Source organism: Nasonia vitripennis, chromosome 1, assembly GCF_009193385.2.
Source record: "Nasonia vitripennis strain AsymCx chromosome 1, Nvit_psr_1.1, whole genome shotgun sequence".
Lineage (NCBI taxonomy): Eukaryota > Metazoa > Arthropoda > Insecta > Hymenoptera > Pteromalidae > Nasonia > Nasonia vitripennis.
Genome location: NC_045757.1, coordinates 11,730,525 through 11,752,963, shown reverse-complemented (window position 1 = coordinate 11,752,963; position 22,439 = coordinate 11,730,525). Strand labels below are relative to the sequence as shown.

The 22,439-nt window shown below is 37.9% G+C and overlaps 5 protein-coding genes across 16 annotated transcripts in view; 2 read left to right on the top strand and 3 right to left on the bottom strand.

Annotated features, from left to right (window-relative positions):
- Positions 1–98: 98 nt before the first annotated feature.
- On the bottom strand, positions 99–2,481 carry LOC100115734 (elongator complex protein 4). Of its 2 annotated transcripts, none has more exons than XM_031925041.2 (6): positions 2,190–2,481; positions 1,947–2,091; positions 1,833–1,868; positions 1,120–1,742; positions 832–1,044; positions 99–749 (listed from the first exon to the last, which is right to left on the bottom strand). In XM_031925041.2, the coding sequence occupies exons 2-6, from the start codon at positions 2,065–2,067 to the stop codon at positions 645–647; spliced, it is 1,098 nt and encodes a 365-aa protein (XP_031780901.1). In that variant the 5' UTR covers positions 2,068–2,091; positions 2,190–2,481; the 3' UTR covers positions 99–644. The 2 variants fall into 2 exon arrangements, with proteins under 2 accessions (XP_031780901.1, XP_031780894.1); XM_031925034.2 differs by having other exon boundaries at positions 1,947–2,094; positions 2,190–2,480.
- A 531-nt stretch (positions 2,482–3,012) lies between these two features.
- LOC116416432 (caltractin) lies at positions 3,013–5,028 on the top strand. 4 transcript variants are annotated; one of them, XR_004226867.2, is made up of 3 exons: positions 3,013–3,329; positions 3,913–4,206; positions 4,391–5,021. XR_004226867.2 is itself a non-coding variant. In XM_031925105.2 (3 exons), the coding sequence occupies exons 2-3, from the start codon at positions 4,264–4,266 to the stop codon at positions 4,895–4,897; spliced, it is 510 nt and encodes a 169-aa protein (XP_031780965.1). In that variant the 5' UTR covers positions 3,013–3,329; positions 3,913–4,263; the 3' UTR covers positions 4,898–5,028. The 4 variants fall into 4 exon arrangements, 2 of the variants coding, with proteins under 2 accessions (XP_031780965.1, XP_031780973.1); XM_031925105.2 differs by having other exon boundaries at positions 3,913–4,266; positions 4,391–5,028; XR_004345158.1 differs by having other exon boundaries at positions 3,204–3,307.
- Positions 4,890–6,431, bottom strand: LOC100115773 (exosome complex component RRP43). The gene is made up of 6 exons (XM_001600352.5): positions 6,293–6,431; positions 6,176–6,212; positions 5,950–6,087; positions 5,547–5,841; positions 5,357–5,477; positions 4,890–5,282 (listed from the first exon to the last, which is right to left on the bottom strand). Exons 1-6 carry the CDS (start codon positions 6,307–6,309, stop codon positions 5,057–5,059), a joined length of 834 nt encoding a protein of 277 aa, XP_001600402.1. The 5' UTR covers positions 6,310–6,431; the 3' UTR covers positions 4,890–5,056.
- On the top strand, positions 6,396–10,160 carry LOC100115817 (heat shock protein 75 kDa, mitochondrial). Its single transcript, XM_031924997.2, has 13 exons — positions 6,396–6,603; positions 6,948–7,061; positions 7,182–7,264; positions 7,344–7,571; positions 7,641–7,807; positions 7,882–7,991; positions 8,071–8,144; positions 8,213–8,559; positions 8,635–8,782; positions 8,851–8,978; positions 9,056–9,243; positions 9,323–9,621; positions 9,686–10,160. The coding sequence occupies exons 1-13, from the start codon at positions 6,477–6,479 to the stop codon at positions 9,815–9,817; spliced, it is 2,145 nt and encodes a 714-aa protein (XP_031780857.1). The 5' UTR covers positions 6,396–6,476; the 3' UTR covers positions 9,818–10,160.
- LOC100115854 (fat-like cadherin-related tumor suppressor homolog) overlaps positions 9,943–22,439 on the bottom strand; it is a 278,987-nt gene continuing 266,490 nt past the window's right edge. For 6 of the 8 annotated variants that reach the window (XM_032601343.1, XM_008215985.3, XM_008215986.3 and 3 more), the window contains 8 exons: positions 20,222–21,526; positions 19,492–20,141; positions 15,363–19,138; positions 14,760–15,240; positions 14,022–14,364; positions 13,621–13,764; positions 13,290–13,436; positions 9,943–13,223 (listed from right to left, as the gene is read on the bottom strand). In XM_032601343.1, coding sequence (XP_032457234.1) covers positions 12,592–13,223; positions 13,290–13,436; positions 13,621–13,764; positions 14,022–14,364; positions 14,760–15,240; positions 15,363–19,138; positions 19,492–20,141; positions 20,222–21,526 — 7,478 coding nt within the window. In that variant the 3' untranslated portion in view covers positions 9,943–12,591. Of the gene's footprint in view, positions 13,224–13,289; positions 13,437–13,620; positions 13,765–14,021; positions 14,365–14,759; positions 15,241–15,362; positions 19,139–19,491; positions 20,142–20,221; positions 21,527–22,439 lie in introns of those variants that run through there. The other 2 variants (XM_031924920.2, XM_032601346.1) reach the window with 2 other exon arrangements.

The following is a 22,439-nucleotide window of genomic DNA, read 5'->3' as shown; positions in this document are numbered from 1 at the left end:
CTCTTTTAAGCGAAATAAAGACTGAATTTTGATACAGATGTGTATACTACAAGGGATCGATTTTGCCTTTGTGCATGTTCAATAATTTCAGCCCCTGATGTCATTGAAAAATTGGAAGAATAAATATTTATTCAGTAAATAAACTTTTTCCAACCTCTTTTCACTATATTTACATCGATCACTGTGTGCCAAAGGTTTCGTACGTTTTAAAAAAATATCATCGCTCTAGATAACTATTTGAGCTCTTAATTAATGACTTATCATCCTAGCATAACAAAATTTACGCGCACACAACACTCGCACGTGGTAGTAGAGCAACAAACAGAAAAGGTGAAAAATACCAGCGACTCGTAACGCGCCCGGCTCGCGCTCTCAATCAGTTTAGTTTAGCCGTTCCACACCGAGCGGATTTCATGCACATCATTGTAAGTGCTCAGCGAGCCTATCTCCTGCCTTTGCATTAATTCATCCCGTATACGCACAAACCAGCTCGCGCGCTCTTGTTCTCTCTCTCTCTCTCTCTCTCTCTCCCTCTCTCTTTCTAGTCACCCATAAATGGGCCATGCAGTGTATGTGCTTTATAACGTACACATACGAGCTCTATAGTTATATGTATGTATTTAGCGCGCTTTTCAAAGCAGCATTTAAAAGTCTAATTTGCTGCGGCCACTTGAAGCAGCTCCAGAGCAGCCAACGTCGTCCTGTTCGCGTTGGGTAGTCTCGCCGAGCTCGGGTGGCAGATGAAGTATCTGAAAATTCGAGGATGAGCTTGTACTGTTTGTCGCTTGATGTTATCATCTGTATAAACATAGAGCTGAAAGAAAATGTCACCTCGATAAGGAACTTTTTTCGGCGTAGCTTGAAAGCCAAATCGGAGAAAAGTGATTCTTGATTGACAAGCGTGTTGAAGGCAGGAAGTTTCTTAATGTGAAGCAGACCGTGGTAATCTTTGAAAATGGGATTCGTCTCTTTTGTCGATCCCGCAAAAGATTCCAGGCTTATCACTACGTCGGTCATGTGCTCTATCCTTTGCACAATACCAGTCTAGGATGAAAAATAATTGTATAAAAGTAAATTTCTCTCAGGGACAAGAATTATATAGAACTAATTGAATATTACCGAGTAATCATCAAAGTTCAGGACAGGAACTGTCAGTACTGCTACAGCGAAGGATTCTCGCAACAAAGCTCTAAACATGTACAGAAACTTCAATAAATCACTCTGTGTCTGCTCTTCTGAGTCCCCTAGCCATAATCTGGATCCTAACGAATTGATTGCAATTCGTAGCAGATTTCTTTTGGTAGCTGTTTGAGCAATCAGAAACTGCCCTTCTGTTAAAGTCTTTTCTATATTTAGCAAAAGGTCCATGTAGGCATCATTTTCGAATATGCCATTTTGTTTCTTCACGTTTTCTCCATCCCACGTTGTCATGTTTACTCTCTCTAAAGTTTCCTTTTTCATTTTTTTAGTTAGATCATAGTAATGTCCAAATGTTGATGAATCTCCAGGAGATGAATCAAACACTTTCATATTCTGGTAACGCCAAGCGATTTTCATTTCTTCATCTGTGGTAAAAGAATCATGCTTCTTAATAGATTCTTCATCAACTGCTGGTAGTTCTCCCAAAATGTGAGATGGTTTTAGATCTTGAGAAGCGACAAATAGTGAATGACTGTTGACGATTCCCTCAGCTATGAAATATCTGTACATAACTTTTGCATAGGTACTGTATGCATCTTCCTCTGGTAATGCATAAAAGAAAGATTATTCAACATTATTATCAAACAAAATTACATGATTTCAAAATTTGCATCTGTCATAGACAAAATTACCAATGAGAAGAATTGACCCAATAGGCAAACCACCTCCTGCAAGATAGTAAATGATATTGTTAATAACCCAACAATTTCCGACAATAAGACATAAATACCAAAATTAAAACATACCAATAAAATGATCCAGTGATGGAATGCCAGTGGATACCAGGAGTTGAGCATTACGTGTCGCTGGCTTAGTTCCAGGAATTATGGGCATCTGAGCCTTTGCAATTTTCACGTTTGATGACATTTTTATACACAATTGTTACTGTCTCTGCTAGAGTAACAGCAATAGAAATGAAGATAAGCAATCAAACGTTATTAATATAATATGTAGATATACTCTACGAAAAGTATAAAACAATTTCACACCATGACTTGGTTATTTACATCTAAACAGAATCTTTTTGCTGATAAATACACTACTATAATTAACTAATATTAACAAGATTGTTCATCGTGAATTTCACAATAAACTACTCTATGTAGTATCTGTTATACTGTGCAGCTGATATCAACGTACGACGCCATTCTAGCCCATAGCACGTGGCCGGTAGCCGCTCGCTATACCGCCAATTCTGTATGCACTATGCACTGCCTGTATACCTGTATATATCATGATGTAGGTACAGTTCAGTTAGCGCGATTGTACATGCTAACACAATGTATAGCAAAACCGTAACCTAGGCAGTAGGCAGTCGCAAGATCTGTTTAGGGTGCGTCCACAATTGAGCGTATACGTTAGTGTTTACAAGGGGTTTACGTAGAACTTTGGGCAGTACTGCCAATCCACTGTAGCAGACTGCAGTTGAAACGAAGGAACACACCTGCTCAAAATTAAGCCTATAAAAATGTTTAAATTTGCATTGTATGGTAATAATCGATACTTATTTGCAAGACATCAATTCAAAATGGCTTTTCTGAAGATTGAAGCAATATATTGTAAACCAAATTTAATGTCAAAACTATGTTCAATTAATTATAAACTATATGCTGGACAAAATTTTAGCATGAGCAAAAATTCAAGTTATTTTAAAATAAAATACGTATGATTCGTCTTTCAGTTTGAAGCTATTAATCGCTTACTTATACAATGAAGAACATAATCATACAATCATTGCCTATGCTATTTAACTAATTATAATAATAAAATTTTCATTTGGAAATGTGCGTTATTTATTCTCCTTTCCTTTTTTGAGACAGTGGTATAGACCTTTTTTTTTAATCAGTGTTCCGTCGAGACCCGAGGTGTAAGTTCCGCCGTGAAAACGGTGTCGAGCGAACTCAGCGAGGTCGACGTAGAGCATGTGGCTCCATCTCCCGTGCTCGAGTTGAACAAGCGGAGTCGCGACTTGCCGCGCTCGCCGGCCTCGTGTCGCGCGCGGCCGGACGAGCGCCGAGTGAGTTGACGATAAGACGCCAAGCTTGACAGCTCGTGCAGTCAAGCTAGCGAACGATCGAACGACACTTTGGCTCTTGCGAATCCGTCCGTACGTCCATCGAGTGTTTCTGGTGCTGGTGCTTGTGCTACTCTCTCTCTCTCTCTCTATCTCTCTCTCTCATTCTCTCTAAATCTCTCTCCTTCGTCTCTTTCGCTGCCTGCTACTCGCGTTCGGCTCGCGCCCGGTTCCGCGAATCGTATCTCGCGCGCGTCGAAACGTGCAAGTCGGTAGAACTGCGCTACCGACTTGAGTCTGTGGAACTGCGCCACTGACACGAAGCGAAGATTCTCTCTGAGAATCGCACGAACTCGACACACACACGAACACGACACACATTCTTCTTTTTCTTCGCAGCTTGTAAAATATTCGAGAGGGGTTTTATGCCTCACGGCTTTCCCCTCTCAATTTGAGCGCGATTAAATACTCTCGATTTTCGCTCAATCGACTTCTTTATTTCTCCCACACCTCACTCCTTGCGAACTCGAACACACGCGTAAAAAGCGGGAATATTCGCCTCAGAATATTTCGCGCGCGACAATTCAATCAGAAACTAATTTATTATAATACATTCTCTTACAACATTTTATAATTTTATTTGAAAAAAGAATTTTACAATTTATTACCATACAATTTAAATTTAAACATTTTTATAGGTTAAATTTTGAGCAGGTGTGTTCCTTCGTTTCAACTGCAGTTTGCTACAGTGGATTGGCAGTACTGCCCAAAACGTTATGTTCTACGTAAACCCTAACGTATACGCTCAATTGTGGTCGCAGCCTTACATACATTGCATTTTGTATCCAAGTGTTCAGAGCAAGGAACGCACCAATCGAACCTATTACGAAAAGTGCGTTATTTAAGTGGACGTTCGTTTGCATTTTATCGAACAATCACGCGTCGACACCACTAGCAACATGTTAGCAACGCTATTCTACATATAACAACCGGTAATAATAAGCTAACGTTTCTTTACTTAGTGCTTTGTAGGTTTTAGTGCTGCTAGAATGGCAAGTTTGCCTTATTTGATTAATTTTTTTTATTGAAAATTTTATTAACTTTATAATCACAAACTTCTGTTTGTACATTCATTGATTTAATTAAAATGATTTGTATCATTGCAAATTTTTTCAGTTGTCAAAGAAAGTGACGAGTGCACTACTATCTAGGAAGAAGCCGTTTACAAAATTTGAACTCACTGAAGAGCAGAAAGTAGATATTAAAGAAGCATTTGACCTTTTTGACCCAGATGGAACTGGAAAGATTGCTACAAGAGAATTAAAAGTTGCAATCAGAGCACTTGGTTTTGAGCCCACAAGAGAAGAAATAAGAAAGCTTGTTGCCAATGTAGATCCTGATGGTCTTGGAAAAGTTTCTTTTGAAGAATTTTTGGATATAATGTCAAGTAAAATGGCAGAAAAGGACTCTAAAGAAGAGGTGTTAAAGGCTTTTCGCTTATTCGACGATGATGGTACAGGAAAGATTTCTTTCAAGAATCTAAAGCGAGTTGCAAAGGAGCTTGGAGAGAATTTGACTGACGAAGAACTCCAGGAGATGATTGAGGAGGCAGACAGAGATGGAGATGGTGAAATTTCTCAGGAAGAATTCCTCAGAATTATGAAAAAAACTTGTCTATACTAAGGAGTAAATATATATTTTGAAAAAGTTCTTTTGAGTTACCTCTGATGTACACTTGCACTTTATACAATGTAATGACTGCTTTGTAAACTTTTTATAAATATAAAATGTGTGATTTCAAAAAGTATAAAAAATATGATTTATTCATTAAAAAAGTATTTATTAACTAACAGAACTTTTAACTGTTGAAGCAGCTGTTAATATAAGTTTCCTTACTTGTTCTCCACGACTTTTGGCTTTAGACACACATTTACTTAACAGTTTTTGTGACATTGGGATTCCACCACTTTTATGTACCATGCACATGCTTTTTTCATTAAATACTATGGTCAATGTGCTGAGAGCCAGCTTCTCTTCATCTTCAGTTGGGTCCGTAATAAGTAGTTGACTAGATATAAAATTATAAATTTTCAATAAAATGTTGAGATTTAAAAAAAATATTTTAATGTCTAAAAAACCTACTTATCAAAGATAGCAAAGGTAGTACTAGCAGGTAGTTGTCTCAGTGGTACACTGATTCTGTTTTTGTCGTCAACTTTTGTAGCCCCTGTTTCAATAGTGTATTCCACTACAGGCAATGTTACTACAAAATGTGTCAAATTAATTCAGTATTTCATTTTTTTTTATGCTTATTTAATATTACTGTACTTACAAATCTTAAATGCTGCTACCAAAGCTCCAATACATGCATCAATTACTGAACCATCATAATCTATACAAATAAGATCACAATATAAAACCCAGACCAGTTTGTCCTTGTGTATACAAAGATCTTTTAAGTCGACAGCCTCTGAGTTCACTAGTATTCTCTCAACAAGTTTTGTAGCGCATTGTGTCTCTTCACCCGGAGGTCCAGGCCTAAATTTTGATGATGACAATGGCGACAAATCAACGTTTGGAATAATAAAGCCACAATCAGGTGTTTCTGCTTTAGGAGAAGCTAGTTCCTGTTATCATTTAAATTTACTTACTTAATAACTTTATAATTAATTGTTGTAATTTCATTTAAAGGAGTCATAAAAAAATAAACATAAATATATAAAATAAATACATACAGCTTTAATCCCACAGACTACGGATGTGTTTCCTATTTTGAAAACAGCTGAACTATCAGCTTGAGTGATTGATCCAATGTTGACACTCACTGGACGAAACGATATAAACTCTCTGCCATCAGGCCTTGTGTTTGAGGCCTGAAAACCATATAAATTCAATTTAAAATATTTCATTTAATAAAAAGAAATAAAACATTTTGTAAACTGATGCATTAGTAATACTTACAAAATGATCTCGAAGATACTTTGCTGGATGGATTGTCCTAAACATTGACGAATTATTTAAAAGATGTATACAATTTTTCAAGCAATAAAAAGTTATCTAAAATCGAAATATACATACTTAAATTGCGATTCCATTATTGGTTATCGATCAACGGAGAACATGTTATCGTAAACCAACTGATTGTTTATAAAAGGTTAGGTTGGCTATAAGGTTGTGACTGCACCGGTGCAGAGCGACGTGAACCACGTGCGCGCATATTAGGCTATACAAGTATAGTTGAACGTTATTAAGTTTTCCGAAAATGGCAGCCTCAATAAGATTGCAGCATGCACTCCTATTGGGAAAAAAATCATTTTCCCTCTCAGTAACTAAAATAAATAGGACATACAATTACTCTGTATTATCCAGATGCCGAGGAAATACATCAGGTATGAAAGAACATTTATAATTTTCAATAATAACGCGCTTTTTTTCAAAGACAGCTTAGGGTTAGGTTTTTTTATTAAAAATTTAATTGTATTGATTGTTGGGCGACGTAATTTTGCGATATAGTTACAATTGTCATCACAAACTACTTATTTAGTTTGATGTTTTATGATAAAGCGTATCATTTGCAGAAGACTTTGATAATCTACAATGTTTTAGACACTTGGATATAAAATTGAAACAAATGAATAAACAATGGGTTTTTATACTTTTTTATTTATTGTAAATGTAATTATAGCTGAAGCATAGAATTTATTTAAATACTTACATTTATTATTTCTTATAGCATGGACACTCAATCAAGCAAGATTTCTGTCATCCCAAGCTGCTCCAGAAAGTTCTACCATTGCAGATTCTACAGAAGATCACAATATAATAAAAGACACAGAAAAGAAAATAGGTATAGATGATCAAGCTTAAGATTTATTTATTGTTTAGTTTAATTTAATTTAATTTATTGTATAGCAGATAGTATGCTAATGAATGTTTTTATTAACTTATGTTATTATGTTTGCGCTAGGTGACACTGACAAACATGAATTTCAATCTGAGACTCGAATGCTGTTAAATATTGTTGCCAAATCATTATATTCTGACAAAGAGGTACTTTTTTACCATTATTTTTAACTTTAATGTATGCGACTGTACTTTTTACATTTAATTTAAATTGTGCTTCACACAGGTGTTCATCAGAGAATTGATTTCAAATGCCAGTGATGCTTTAGAGAAGTTACGGTACTTGAGACTTTCTGAAAATCTATCCGCAGATCAAGGTGCAGATAGGAATCTGGAAATTCATATTGCCACTGATAAACAAAATCGTACTATTGTTATTCAAGATACCGGAGTTGGTATGACAAAGGAAGAGTTAATATCAAATTTAGGAACCATTGCTCGATCTGGTTCTAAAGTTAGTATTAGTTTTAATATTTTTAGTAATAAATTTTAAATTTACTTAATATATTAATATAATTTTTAGGCTTTCTTAGAGGAACTTCAAGAAAAAAAAGGTGCAGAAGAAGCCTCTAAAATTATCGGCCAGTTTGGAGTAGGATTCTATAGTGCTTTTATGGTTGCTGATAAAGTTGAAGTTTTCACGAAATCATATAAAAATAATTCAGAAGGACTTTACTGGGTATCTGATGGGTCAGTCTATCAAGTTTGTGTAATTGAAACTTTCTTTATTATTATCTTCATTAATAAAAAAATTAATATTATAGATCAGGTGCTTACGAAATAGCAAAAGCAGAAGGCGTACAGCCTGGAACAAAAATCGTAATACATTTACGCAGCGATTGTCGGGAATTCAGTGATGAAGATACTGTAAATGGTAAACTACTACCTGTGATCACTATTCAAAATCATTGCTATTACAATAAGGAAACTATTAATTTTAAAATTTTTTTTAGGTATCATACAAAAATACAGCAACTTTGTTGGCAGCCCTATATTTGTTAACGGAAAAAGAGTTAACACTATTGAGGTACTACAAAATTTCTTTTCACGTTTTATTTAATAAAGAAATAGCCAAATAAAGATTTCTTCTTGTAGGCTTTATGGATGCTTGATCCTAAAGAAGTTACTCCAGAGCAACACATTCAGTTCTATCGTTTCATTGCCAACAGCTATGATGAGCCAAAATTTACACTACATTACACTACTGATGCTCCAGTGAGTATAAGAGCACTGTTGTACTTCCCAGAAGGTAAACCAGGTCTTTTTGAGATGGCAAGAGATGCATCAATCGGTGTTGCACTTTACAGTCGCAAAGTTTTAATCCAAAACAAAGCCGAAAATATCTTGCCTAAATTTCTTCGATTCGTAAAAGGCGTTGTTGACTCTGAAGATATTCCTTTGAACTTAAGCAGAGAACTGTTACAGAACAGTGCTTTGATTACGTAAGCATTTTAATTATTATTATTTTTTAACTAAGTCCTATATCTAATAGAAACATGAATTTTATTTTCAAACAGAAAATTGAGGAATGTTCTCACAACAAGAATTATTCGATTTTTGCAAGAGCAGGCGAAAAAGCGTCCTGAAGATTACCTTAAGTTTTATAATGAATATAACACGTTCTTTAAAGAAGGCATCATTACCAGTACAGATGATACCGGAAAGGTATATTTTTTTCTTAATTTGTATTATATATTATGATTACTATAAATTTTATTATTTATTGAAAATAGGAAGAAATTAGCAAACTGTTACGATTTGAATCTTCTATGAAAAATCCTGGTGAAGTAATTAGCCTTGTAGACTACTGTGATGGACTTGCAAAGGATCAAAAATATATTTATTACTTAGCAGCTCCAAAGTAAGTAACTTGGGAATACCTTATACTTTTATCAATTAAAATACATGTTTACATTTATATTAATTTAAACGATTTAGTCGTGCTTTAGCAGAACAATCGCCTTACTTTGAATCATTTAAGAAACGGAAATTAGAAGTATTGTTCTGTTACGAACCATATGATGAACTCGTTTTAATGCACCTGAAACGATTTAAGTCTTATGATGTGATATCTGTCGAAAAGGAAATGCATCAAAATACTGAAGCTATCGAAAAAGAAAATACTGGTGCCTAATTATTTTAAACGTCTTTTTATACATTTTTATCGAATTTTTTACTTAACTCATTTATATTATTCATTGCCAGGTATTTTCAATGAAGAAGAAGTTAAAGATCTCATCAGTTACGTAAAAAGGACTTTAAAAAATAAAGCTCACGATGTTAAAATAACTAATCGTTTAGAGTTTCACCCTTGCGTTGTGACAGTTCAAGATATGGCGGCAGCAAGGCATTTTATTCGTACTCAAAGCCATCAGTTTAATGATGAAATGCGTTATAGTCTACTTCAACCACGTTTGGAAATCAATCCGCATCATCCGTTAATTAAAAAACTTATAAAACTAAAAACGTCTGACAAAGAAATTGCTGATATGCTAATTGAACAGGTAAATTTTAAATTAAAAATTGTATTAAGATTAAGGAAATTCATCTAATCTTTATAATTTTTAGTTGTTTATGAGCTCCATGGTTGCTGCTGGTCTCGTGGAAGATTCTAGAGGCTTATTGATATCTATGAATCAACTTTTGACTTTAATCCTTGAAAAAACAGACGATAAAAAGGTAGATAGCAGTGATAAGTAACCAAGTTATACTTATGATTTAATTAATATTTTTTGTAAATATGGCGAATTTTTATGTATTGTTTAATATATTTTTTATAAGAAAAAGAATGTACTATATATTATATAAGAATTAAATCAGAAATATTATGTAGGCAAATATTGTTTCATTTATTACAACATGACCTTATACAAAATAACTTAATACAGTCTTAAATTTATAACAATTTAAGCTATTATGCAGAAATAATTACTTTTGACGATATGTTGCTATTTTACTGAGGGTTTATTTTCTTGTATCTTTTGTATCGTATTCATCGACGTACTTTTTAGGCCTAATATAATAATTAAAGTGTATTAATAGATATATTAACAAAAATTATGTACAAAAAAAACATTAATAAATCTGATTTATCTTGATGTTATTTTTCCAACGAACCAATTGTTTATACTTGACAGTTACTATCAATTCCTAAACATTATTGCATTGAACGTAATCATTTAGCTTACAAATCAATGATGACATTACTTGCGGTACTATTTTTACTGTGTCAAGATATTTAAAGATGTCTAAACATCAAATTTCATTGGATACTCAAGGCATTTCTTTACAGTTTACTTAACAGTACCGTAAATAATAAAATAATTTTATTGTGAGAAAGTATAATTATATCCATACAAAGTTTAGTGCGAAAAGTATTTATTTACTTTACCTTGATTCAGAAAAAATTATCTAGTGTTCCCGTGCAAGATCGTTTTCAGATTTAAAATTTTAAGAGATAAAGGTTCATAAATGAACAGTTCGTTTCATTTCTCTTCATATTTTTGTTCTTTCTTATTATTTTACATATTCGTGCGCTCATTATTTCTCACTTATACACATTATTTCGCTCATCGAACAACGCAAATATTACATAAATCACCCTGTTTTGCGTCTTTTCATATAAGCATCGATGGCGTCGGAAATTAGCATAGATTGATTAAGTATAGTTTTACGTTTTAATTACAAAAGCTTATTAGTTCCGGTGCCACCATGCATCGTAGGGCAAGAACGCAGGAACATAAGAAACGTTCGATCGACTTTAAGTCTATATTCGCTTTTACATGCTAAAGTATTCTTTTCGTTCATACAATACATTAAAAAAAACTTTTTATACATACATTTTACATATATTTCGATTAAGCTGCCTTCGACAATATTTACTGACTTTCAAATTAAAAGAATGTAAACCAAACATCTGTGGTTTTGAATACTTCTAAGATGGAATGAAGCACAAATGAGTCGAAGAATATTGAAGTATTACATTTTTCGCTCAATTTGCTTTCAATCGGATTTTTATTTTTAATAAAATAAAATAATTTCTTAATGTTACTTATATGGCATATATGCGGCGGAAATATACAATCATAAATATAGATATATATGTAAATAACTGTATATGCAATAAACCATTGGCAGTTTAGAAGACATATGTTCTGAAACAATAGAAATGCCATCAAGTGCGTTAACAGGAATTTGTAAAAGTTTTACAGTGTAGCCAGTCTTATAAAAAGATAAAAGATGTAGACTCGCTAAATTATTTTTTTTTGTTTTTAGAAAAATGTATGCAGCACCATCCCTCGTATTTTGAAATAGCTTGTCATCTTTTGAATAAGGCAGTAGGTATTTCGAGTCATATTTTCTTTTAAAAAAATTATTTCATGTCTTTCAATAAATACTACAAATACTGATGAATAGGTGAAAGTCTGAAAATAAAATACTCTTTTTCATGAAAGATAACGATTTCTATCTCGCCTTAGAAATGGCTGGTTTATCGACATTAACAGACCGCACTTGATAACGCGTAAGTCGCAGTGAATTTTTTCAGTTATAATCTATTTCATGAATTATTCACCATATATCATCATTATTGTACATGTAATAGTAGTTGCAATTATTTGATCGACGTATAAACATTATTATCATCACAGTAAAAATAATTTATTTTTTTCTCCTTTACCCTATATATATTATCTAGATATTATTACCCTAGGAAACTAATGCCTGCATCTTATTTACGTACGCAAATTAGATACAATTTGCTTTGCTCTATCTACAGTTTCTTTTTTTTTTATACACGCTTTTCTTATAGGTCTGAAATTCATTAGTGCAAATAATATATTTTTTTCTTAACTAATTATTAATATAAGTTACCGCTCAACCTAAAAGAGTTTGTTGCACATCTGATGAAAATAAATCTTATAAACTTATATGTATACAAGTCTTGAATATCTTTTTTCAGGATCGCATTAATAATATTTCATTCGCACAGTCATACAGCTTCCTATGAAATTGCAGTGCTTATTTTAAAATAGAAATGAAAGCTCTTTTCTTATACAATTCGTAGAAAAATCATGTTAAACAATAGTCATTGGTCTATTTTCGAATCTTATCATTATAGTATACGCACAGCGGATTTTTCAATTCGCACATCATAGAAAAATCAGTCCAAGATACAAAATTTTGTCAAAGTTATTCAAAATTCTTCGCGTATTCTTGCTTTAAAAACGCAATTTATCTTTATAAGTACTAAGTACAGGAAAAAATGTTTACACAAAGAATTCAAGAATCGCTCTCTCCTAACATACAAAAGAATCAATAATATAAATTGTAGAGTCCTTAACAGATGTATGTACAAAGTTTCGAATTAGCTAGTGCTTAGTAATAAGTTGTCGCTATTATGTACATTGAAGAAGAGCACTGTCGCGTGCTGTTTAAAGACAGTATGCGCAGAGCTTCGCTTGACTCTGGCCTGGTCAAACAGAGGTCTGCGTGACTCCACCGGTCATCCAAACTCGGCCGTTACTCTTCTGTTGGGCGATCTCAAACTCGGAATCATCGATCTCACAAAGGTTGGTCGAGAGGTCGCTGTTACTGTTGGCGCCCCCGAGCAGCGAGTTCCTCTCCTCTAGGCCAGTAATAACGGAGTCGAGCTCCGAGCCGTTGTCGAGGCGCTGCTGGCGGGGACAGCGGTTGCGCCGCGCACTCGGAAAACCATAAGGCACTACGTTGTCGTCATCCTCATCTTCCTCGTCATCGTTCTCGTTATTTTCAGGCTCATCCTCCTCGTCGGAAAGGAGTGTGCCGAGGGTGCAGCCCCCATTCAGCGGAATTGTCGCCATGATTTCACTTTCTGCGTCCGAGTGGATGTTGTAGTGGGGCAGATAGGAGTTCGGATGTCGAAGATAGCTCTCAGAACTCTTGTACTTGTACTCGGCTTCGCCGCCGCTATCAAGTGGGTTTAATCGCTGGCTCTCGGAGTAGCCGTGCTTGTGCGAGTGGTAGTGCTCGGAAAGGTCGGTGCCGCACTCTGAGTCGCCGACGTACTCCGACTCTTGGTCTTCGTTCAGGGTCTCGATATCGCGACTTGAATCCATTACGCCGTGCACTGTAATTTGTTAATTGATCAGTTTAGTCTATTAAATACATTAGGAGTAGTAATTTGTAAACTTACGCGTAGGCATTTGATGAGTATTTGACTCATTACTCTCATTGCTGTGGAAACTCGAAGAGTCCGGCACTTCGCTACCGGGCACTTCAGTTATATTTGGCAGGGGATTTTGACTTGGTCGGACCCAGTCTGAGCAGTCCCAGTGATAACCTGAAAACGTTGTAGACAACAAATGTACTGAAACACGCTCATGCGAAACAGCTTGTCATTCGTGACCCGGAACTTTTATGAAAATGAAATTTGCAATAGTACGACGGGTGAACGCAAGCTATTGCGCCTGATTTTTTGTACTATTTCGTGTTTCATAGGAAGTAGAAGAAAACAAAAAACTTACCACCGACGATACGAGGGTCATCCTCGATCGAAGAAAGCGATGCAATAGAGGTTCCACCTCCGTGGGTATTGGTTCTTCGTATTGAATTTAGTAAAAGTCCTCCAGTGGTCGATTCTGGTACCACTGGGCTCGCTCGTTTCAGGTCTGTGAATATCGTAACAATTTCTTTACTCAATAATCTTACCAGATCTACGATTCTCAAATAATGATATTATCAAACTTAGCATATAATCATTAAAGTATACAGCGCTTTGCCCAAAAGTATCGAAGTGTGCTAATGCTGAATAAAGAACAAATAAAACGACGAAGTCAGAGCGCAAATAAAAATCAAAAATGCACAGAGCTTCTCTATAGGTAATCGGAGGAGTCAGGAAGGACGGGATTATGGGTTCTTTACTCACCGTTTTTGATCTTCGTTGCATCAGTGATAAAGGAGGCGAGCTGCATCTGTTCTTGCCAACTTGGCTTATCAAGCGACGGCAGGTCTGCGAGAGCGTTGCTCGCGTTGATGCTTGGTATTGGTGTACCAGAGGATGGTTGTAAGGCCGTGCTGCGGTTGAGATTGCGGAGGTAATCCGGGGGGAAGTTCTCAAGTTCGTCACCAGCACTACCGTAGCTGCGTAGGGTGTCGAGATTGTTGAGGGCCACGGCAGCTGCACTACTGCAACCTAGTAGGACCTGCTCGTTGTTCGATGACGGGGTGTAAGAGGCGGGACGGGGAGGACATTGGGGAGGACATTCTCTCTGCAACAAAATAAACGACTATGATAGCTAAACGAAGCCCAAAGACTGCAGCTAGCCAGCATTACGGAGCGTACATAAATGACAAAATGACAACGGTGATGCCAAATCGATAAAACCAGCGTTTAGTTTCACTTTGCTTTTTGTAGAAAAGGCAAAAATAGCAGTGTAATGATAGCAAAAATGAGCTGGTGCAAAATTAATGCTGAATAAAATACATATAAATTTAATAAAAAGTAGATAACGCTTCATTGTAAATTCATAGGTTCTGATTCGTTATTTCCGAATTGCATGCATCGCTATAAGAAAAAAACTTAGAATAGTTTAGTAACAATTTAAAAGTTTAAAAAATTTAAATCAATACGAAAAACACTACAGCAATTAACTGAATAACCTACTTGCACAACTTCTAAATTACTGAGCTTGGAGCTGCGCTTGTACTCGTGATCATTGGGCCTGGATGAGTTGAGGACGATCTGTTTCCTAGTCTCGTTGTTGATGTTGTTGGCCCTCATTCTAGTTCTTTTACTGCGAATCTTGCGAAACGTAACGAATATCACTACTAGAATGATGTTCGCTAGAATAGCGACTCCAATCCACATGAGCTGCTCCCAAGTGATGTTCAAGTGATTGGATATGAGGCTGGTGGTATAGCCAGCTGGATTACCGCAATTAAGACCCGTCATGGATGGAGGACAAACGCAACGATAGCTACCAAGTTCGTTCACACAAGTGCCGCCATTGGAGCAAGGGTTACGCTCACACTCATTAACGTCGAGTTCGCAACGTTCGCCCGCGAAACCCTGACACTTGCAAATTGGACCACTATTTCCTTCTTCACAGACGCCTCCGTGTAAACAAGGATTTGGACTGCAGTACCTGAAAAGTAAGTTATAAATATTACGTGCCGGCATTTCAATCTTTTATCACTGTACCAAAGTTTCTGTAAATATATATGCCTTTTACATGATATATTTTTGAAAATCAAAATATATGCGTACCTGCCAAACTCGCAACGTTTTCCAGAAAGACTAGGTCCAATGCAGTCACATGCAAAATCGCCAAGTTCATGCAGGACTCTGCATCTGCCTCCATACAGACAAGGCGACGAAGCACAAGGATCAGTATCAATTTCACAGCTTGCGCCTCGGAATCTATTATGGCACTGGCATTCGTATCCTCCATCTTCTGTTTTACTTTCGGAACAAGTACCTCCATTTTGACACGGTTGGGATCCACATACTCCAGGCGGAGTCAGGACTGTACTAGCCTCGCAGCTAAACTCAACGTTAGCGAATCTTTTGAGCACAACAAGACTGCTGGTGGAACCGCTCATGTGCAGCGGCACCGAAACTTTGGCGATACGAACGTCGTCCATGCAGCCAACAAAGCCACGCTGTACGTCCTCGAAGCCAATAATTGATGGGTGCGACCTTACCTCAGCGCCGAGGTACAGGTCATCTGATTGAAGATTTAAGATGTCATTGACGCCTGGCGCAGAGCCATGAGCTAAGTGTTTTCCGTCGACTGTCAGGGTCGCACTGTTGCTTTCACGCTCGAGCTGAATCTCGTGCCACTGGCCATCGCTGATGTAGAAGCTATTAACGCGTACTAGACCTTCGCCGCTGCCCAAATCGAAGCGGTATTGCACTGCACCATTCACGATTTCCAGAACGTTGTAGTCAACCTTACCCGCAGCATACATGAGGTTACCAGTTGGTTGGACGCTACGGATTCTGAGAGACAAGCTAAGTTGATTTTCGATGGTTTGACGGACAAGGGACTTGTCGATCTTATAGCGGGCGTAGCTCTTGCCACTGAAAGAGATGGGATTTCTAGGTATGTAGCAGGACTCATCATGGCACTTGGAGATATCGATATCACAAGTTTGGCCAGCAAAGCCTTCAGGGCATTGACAAGAGTAACCTTGAACTGATGAGTCTGGTATGCAAACTTTGAACACAGGACAGGGTCCTCGAGCGCACTCGTTTATAACGATCTCACAGTGAGTTCCTGCGTAACCTTCTTTACAAGAGCATTCGGTACGATGTCTATGCCTGGGCGATACAAAGCTGGTCACATCGGTGGCTATGGGTGTGATCTGCTGGGAATCAAGAACGATCTTGTCATGGCACTCGCCGTAAACGCAGTAACCCTTGCTGCATTTAAACCTCACAATTTCCTCTACCACCAGCTTCGTTGATGCCTCTAGTTCCTCGATGTGTTGATTCAGTGCCTCGCGAATCGCTTCGGACGTGTAAAATTCCCCAGGATCTGGCTTCTTTACTGTAAACAATACGTCTAGATCGTTATGTACGACCGCCTGTCTAACTGGCCTAGATTTAATGACATTGATCTCGGCATCAGTCGATGGTTGGACGCTCAGTATTACGACGTCCTTCAATCTGCAATTCATGGCGTTGCGCACTGTACGGACGAAACCCTTACGATGCTTCAAAACGAAATCCTCAGGACTGACTTCTCGGAAGCGCACGATCACAGAATTCTCCAACATAGTGTCAGTAACCAATTCCACCGTTACTTTGACAATCGTGTATGAATTAAACTTGCCGTCGGTTACACTTACATTAACCCGATATTCACCGATATCAAGTCGCGGCAATGCAACTAGCGTGCCATCTAGTTTGTCGATCTGGAAGAGGTCGGTGTTGGGCCGCGAGGGTGAAGTAGGTACCAGGCTGTACTGAAGGGTGTCGTATTGGTCTTTATCAGAAGCGTGCACTTTGCCGATTACGCCGCCTGGGTACTCGTCCATGTAGGAGTTGATGTTGATTTCCAAAAGCGTGATAACGGGTGGGTACTGTGACTCTTCGATAATTTTTACCAATACCCAGGCGTCTGAGTAAAGTGGTGGACTGCCATTATCAAAAACACGGATGTGCAGCAAGTACTTATCTTTGACGCGATTGCTGAACTTGGTGGCAGTGCGCAATGTGCCGTCTTGCTCGAGTCTAAAGGCATCTCCTTCGTTACCAGATCGGAAATCGAAGGTGTAGGGGGCGGCATTAGGCTCCGCGTCAGCGTCTGTCACTGTAAATTTGAGAACTGCATATCCAAGAGGTTTATCCTCCTGAACCACGGTGGTATAATTGTTTTGGGCGAATAGCGGGGGATTGTCATTAGCGTCGATGACCTCGATGTTGACGATGACATAATTGGAAAGGGTAGGAATACCGTTATCTTTGGCGTGCACCTCGAGTACATAGGAGGCGATCTGCTCGCGATCGAGTGGTGCCAATACAGTAATCTGACCGCTTTGTGAATCGATGGTAAATTGTTTCTGTCTGTCTCCTCTCTCGATGGAATAGCTGACTTGGCCGTTTTCATTGCTATCCAGGTCATTTGCGAAAACCTGCACAACCTTTTCTCCTGCTTTAGCATCCTCTCGTATAGAAGCACGATAGGAAGCTTGACTAAACATCGGTGCGTTGTCATTGCTGTCGAGCACTGTAATGTTAACCGTAGCATGATTGGTGAGCGGAGGAACTCCGCCGTCGATTGCTTGGATGGTAAGGAAGTAGTCCTTGGCGCGCTCGTAGTCTAGTTGTTCGGCAATCGAGACCACACCACTCTTCGTGTCGATCTCGAACTTCTTGTGCTCATTACCACCTACAATGGTGTAGTAAACGTCTGCATTGACACCCGTATCTTTAGAAGTAGCCAAAACGCGGGCGACTTCAGTGCCTACGGCGTCGATTTCGGGTACCCGCGCGAAGTAGTACTTGGAAGTGAATTCTGGCGGATTATCATTGATGTCTTGGACGTTAACGATTAGGAAGGTGACACTCGAGAGCTGCGGTGTACCTTGGTCCATAGCCTGAATGCTAACGTTGTACATAGCCTTGGTTTCTCTGTCCAATGGTTTTGCTAAAGTGACAATTCCACTGTCGGGAGAAATGACAAAGTGATCGTTTGCAGAGTCAAGAAACTCATACCGAATTTTTCGATTAATGCCGATATCGTCGTCTGTTGCGTGGACTTTAGTCACTAGAGTGCCTACCTCTACGTCCTCGGGTAGTGTGGCACTGTAGGATTGCATGCTGAATCGAGGAGCATTGTCATTGAGATCTGAGATAAGAATTTCCAATTGCGAGGAACACTCCCAGGATGTCTTATCTCGATCTTGCACGTGGGCTGTAAGGATGTATTTAGCCTGGCTCTCTCGATCAAGCTGACCGACAGTTTTGAGCACGCCAGTCTCCTTGTCCAATGAGAATTTCTCGTTTTTTCCCCCAGTTAGATAGAATCTTAATTTAGCATTTGGCTCGTCGTCATAATCAGTAGCAAGAACTGTGAGAACGTAACTTCCAGGATGAGATCCTTCGGATAATACCTCTCGATAGCGGTACTTCAAGCAGTATGGCGGATTGTCATTGACGTCGAGAACTTGGACTATGACTCTCGTTTCAAAGACAAATTTTCCATCAGTGCCGACGACCAACAATTCGTATCTATCTCGCGTCTCCCGGTCAAGGGCTTTAGCTACATAGACCTGACCTGTCGAACGGATGGCAAATTGCGAACGTGGATCTCCAGAGATGATATAGAAGTCCAATGCAGTATTTAACTCGGTATCTTTGTCCACAGTGGTGAGTTCAACGACGACTGTTCCAGGAAGAGCATCCTCTTTAACCGTCGCTTGATAACCACTTTCGGCAGACGAGAATGCTGACGGATTGTCGTTATAGTCCTTGAGCTTTACCAACACGGAGGTACGGGAAAAGTGTCGTGGGTTACCATTGTCCGTTGCAACTACCTGCAATAACATAAGCGGAATACATTCTAATTACTTTCGAATTCATTAAGAATTCATTGTGAAAATAATCAGTGTTGCATTTAAACATAATTTGTATTCGTTGAATCAATAATATTCCGGTAAAGTATACAGTATCAATTATTCATTTGATATGCTAGTAAATAGCGCTTTAAAATATAATAATTAATATTCAATCAACATTACATCTATTGTTCAAAAATTAATTGCATTTCCGCAATGTAACATTCATTGCGAAATTCCATTTGAATGAATGCGCAGTGAGACTACAGATTTAAAAGGTACTCAAATTCAACAATTGCTAAACCTGGAGAGCTTCAATAAAATCAACTCACCTGAAATTTATACTCTGGTTGTTGTTCCTTATCTAATTGCACAAGACTAGATATCCATCCGGTGTAGGCGTCAATCGTGAACACGTTTGCTAGTTCTCCAATATCAGAACCAAACGAATAACGCACCTCTCCATTACTGCCTAAATCATTGTCATGAGCCACCACTTTCAGTATACTAGTGCCTTCCTCGATGTTTTCTGCTACAGCAATGCTATATGGATTGCTCTCAAACTTTGGAGCGTGATCGTTCTCATCAAGTACCTGTAAAGTGATCTCTGCTAAAGCCGTCAGCGGTGGACTAGAGTCGGTCTCTGCCAGCACGCCAATCATATAACTATCCTTGACTTCTCGATCTAAGTTTCCTGACAGAGTAACACGACAAGTCTTCGGGTCAACAGCGAATGGAAAATCATCGCCAGCAGAAACTAGACGACAGGTTACTGTGCTGTTGGTATTTGTGACGGTTCTCAGACGAGTAATGGGAGTGCCGATTGTACTCGTCTCAGACACGAAGAATTTGTCTTCTTTGCGTTCAAATAAAGGAGGTATGTCTTCTGGGCCCATGATGTATATTTCTACCGGTACATCAACGTGATGAGAGGCCAGACCTTTATCTTGAGCCCGAACGAATAATTGAAACGGTTGAGTTTCTGCAAGGAAAAATATCAAAAATATATTAAGATTATATTTATTAAGAATGTTACGCTAGTAAACTGTACTTTTAACTTACCCCAAGGTTTGGCACTTTTCTTGAGGAAAACTGCTCCTGTGTCAGGATTTATACCAAAGATGTTTTTGATCTCGGAATTTTGCGGCTCAAAGATAGAGTAGATGATCTTTGCGGCATCGCCTTCGTCGGCATCTAGAGCCTTGACTTTCAAGAAGGCAGAGTTAAGGGTCAAGTTGCCATATATGCTAGCCTTATACTCTTTGAGTAGAAATACAGGGCTGTTGTCGTTTTCATCAGTAACCTTGACACGAACGATAACAAAGCCGGATTTGCCGCCTCCATCACTTGCCATAACAGGTATTTCAAATAATTTGTGTTTTTCTCTGTCCAAACTCTTCTTTGTTACAATATCTCCGTTCTCCCTGTCAATTTCGAAGAACTCTTTTAAGTAGTCCGAGTTGATCGAATATTCAATGGTCCCGTATTCACCAAAGTCCTTATCCGTTGCCAAAACGCTCGTGACGAGTTTACCAGGAAGCTGGTTTTCTAGCACAGACACTTCGACAACTGGGTTCAGAAACTTGGGATGATGCCTGTTTGCTGGAAGAATCTCGATCTTTATCCTGGCAAAGCTAGTATAAACGCCGTCGCTCACAGATACGTTAAGTAAAGTCATCTTATCATCAGCAAAATTTTGCATGTTGATCAAGGTAATAATGCCGGTGGACTGGTCGATGCTGTAGGTTTGTTGGTCATTGCCTCCGACAATAGTATATACAAGCTTATCATCGAGTAAGTCAGGGTCAGAAGCCGAGACAACAGTGACAAATTGACCTCGCTCGGCTTCTTCTGACAAGAAGCAGTTGTAAGAGGATTGTTCAAACTTTGGCGGATTATCATTCATATCGATAACAGTCAGCCAGACGTGAGCAGTACTAGAAAGGCTGGGCACTCCGCGATCCATTGCTACGACGGTAAAATGGTGCGAATCAGCTGTTTCATGGTCAAGGGAACGTTTGAGGTATACAATCCCTTCTTCGGGGTCAACGTGAAAAAGATCCAGGGTGTTTTCGCCCAGTTCATCAGCAGTACGATTTTCGATGGCGTAGCGAATCTTTGAATTGATGCCGGTGTCGTTATCGCGAGCGACAAGCCGTAATAATTCTGTGCCGAATAGTGCAGCTTCTGAAATACTAATGTTGTAGGAATCCTGGCTGAACTCTGGCGGACAGTCGTTGACGTCCAGAACCAGAATAGAAACGAGAACTTCTGCGTAGACACCGGAGACGCTATCGGTTGCACGAACCGTAAGCTCGTATTGTTTCTTTTGTTCATAGTCTAATTCGTCCACCACATAGATGACACCTGTGATAGAAAAAAAAGATCGTTAATAAGATTGGCTCACCCGTGTTGTAAATGCTGCCATGAGAACATGGAGATGGCATTAAACGAATTTAAGTCATGTAATATTAATGGCTTTCATAGAAACTCGTAATAGCTTTGCTACATGCTTTAATGTAGATCTTTGAAATCTACTGCATAGCTTAGGCGAATAGATTCGCTTACACCTACAGAAAATAACATTGAAAACTTATCAAACTACATACTATCTCGCATAGAATAAATTATTTGAATAATAATAGTAAAACATAGCAAGTTTGTTATTAAAACTCATTTAAGTATAGACTAACATCTTTTTATGTCACATCTATTTTTCAATGTTCTCTTCTGATCCTGAACTTTATACACATTTTTTTACTGCCTTTCGAAATATAGAAAGCAATAGAAATGACATTTGAGAGAAAATATTATGGACATTATTGTAGAACAAAAAAAAAAAAAATTTTCAATAGTACAAAAAAGAATTAGAAAAAACTTTAAAGCCTGACAATAAAATAACTTTATTCTCAAACGAATAATGGGTTAATTGCAAAATAAAAGAAATCATGACTAATTTTTCTCGAATTATAAGAACTTAAATTACTTTAATTAGTCATCACAGAAAACTAGAAAGGTAAGAGTAATTTAAGTTATTAAAAGTAAAAAAAGCGAACGTATAATGATTGCTCTTCTTAATTTGATTAAATTATGGCGTGACTAACGAGCAAAGTTTGGAAAGTCTATTGTTGAGTGCAGTTCTTTTATCGTGCAAATAAAGCTGGCGATGTGATATATGAGGTATACATTTTGTGAAAAGAAATGTACAAAAACCAGAGTGATTGATTTTAATTCTTTTTTGTCAAACAAGGAATTATACAAATCTATTAAATTCAATTGA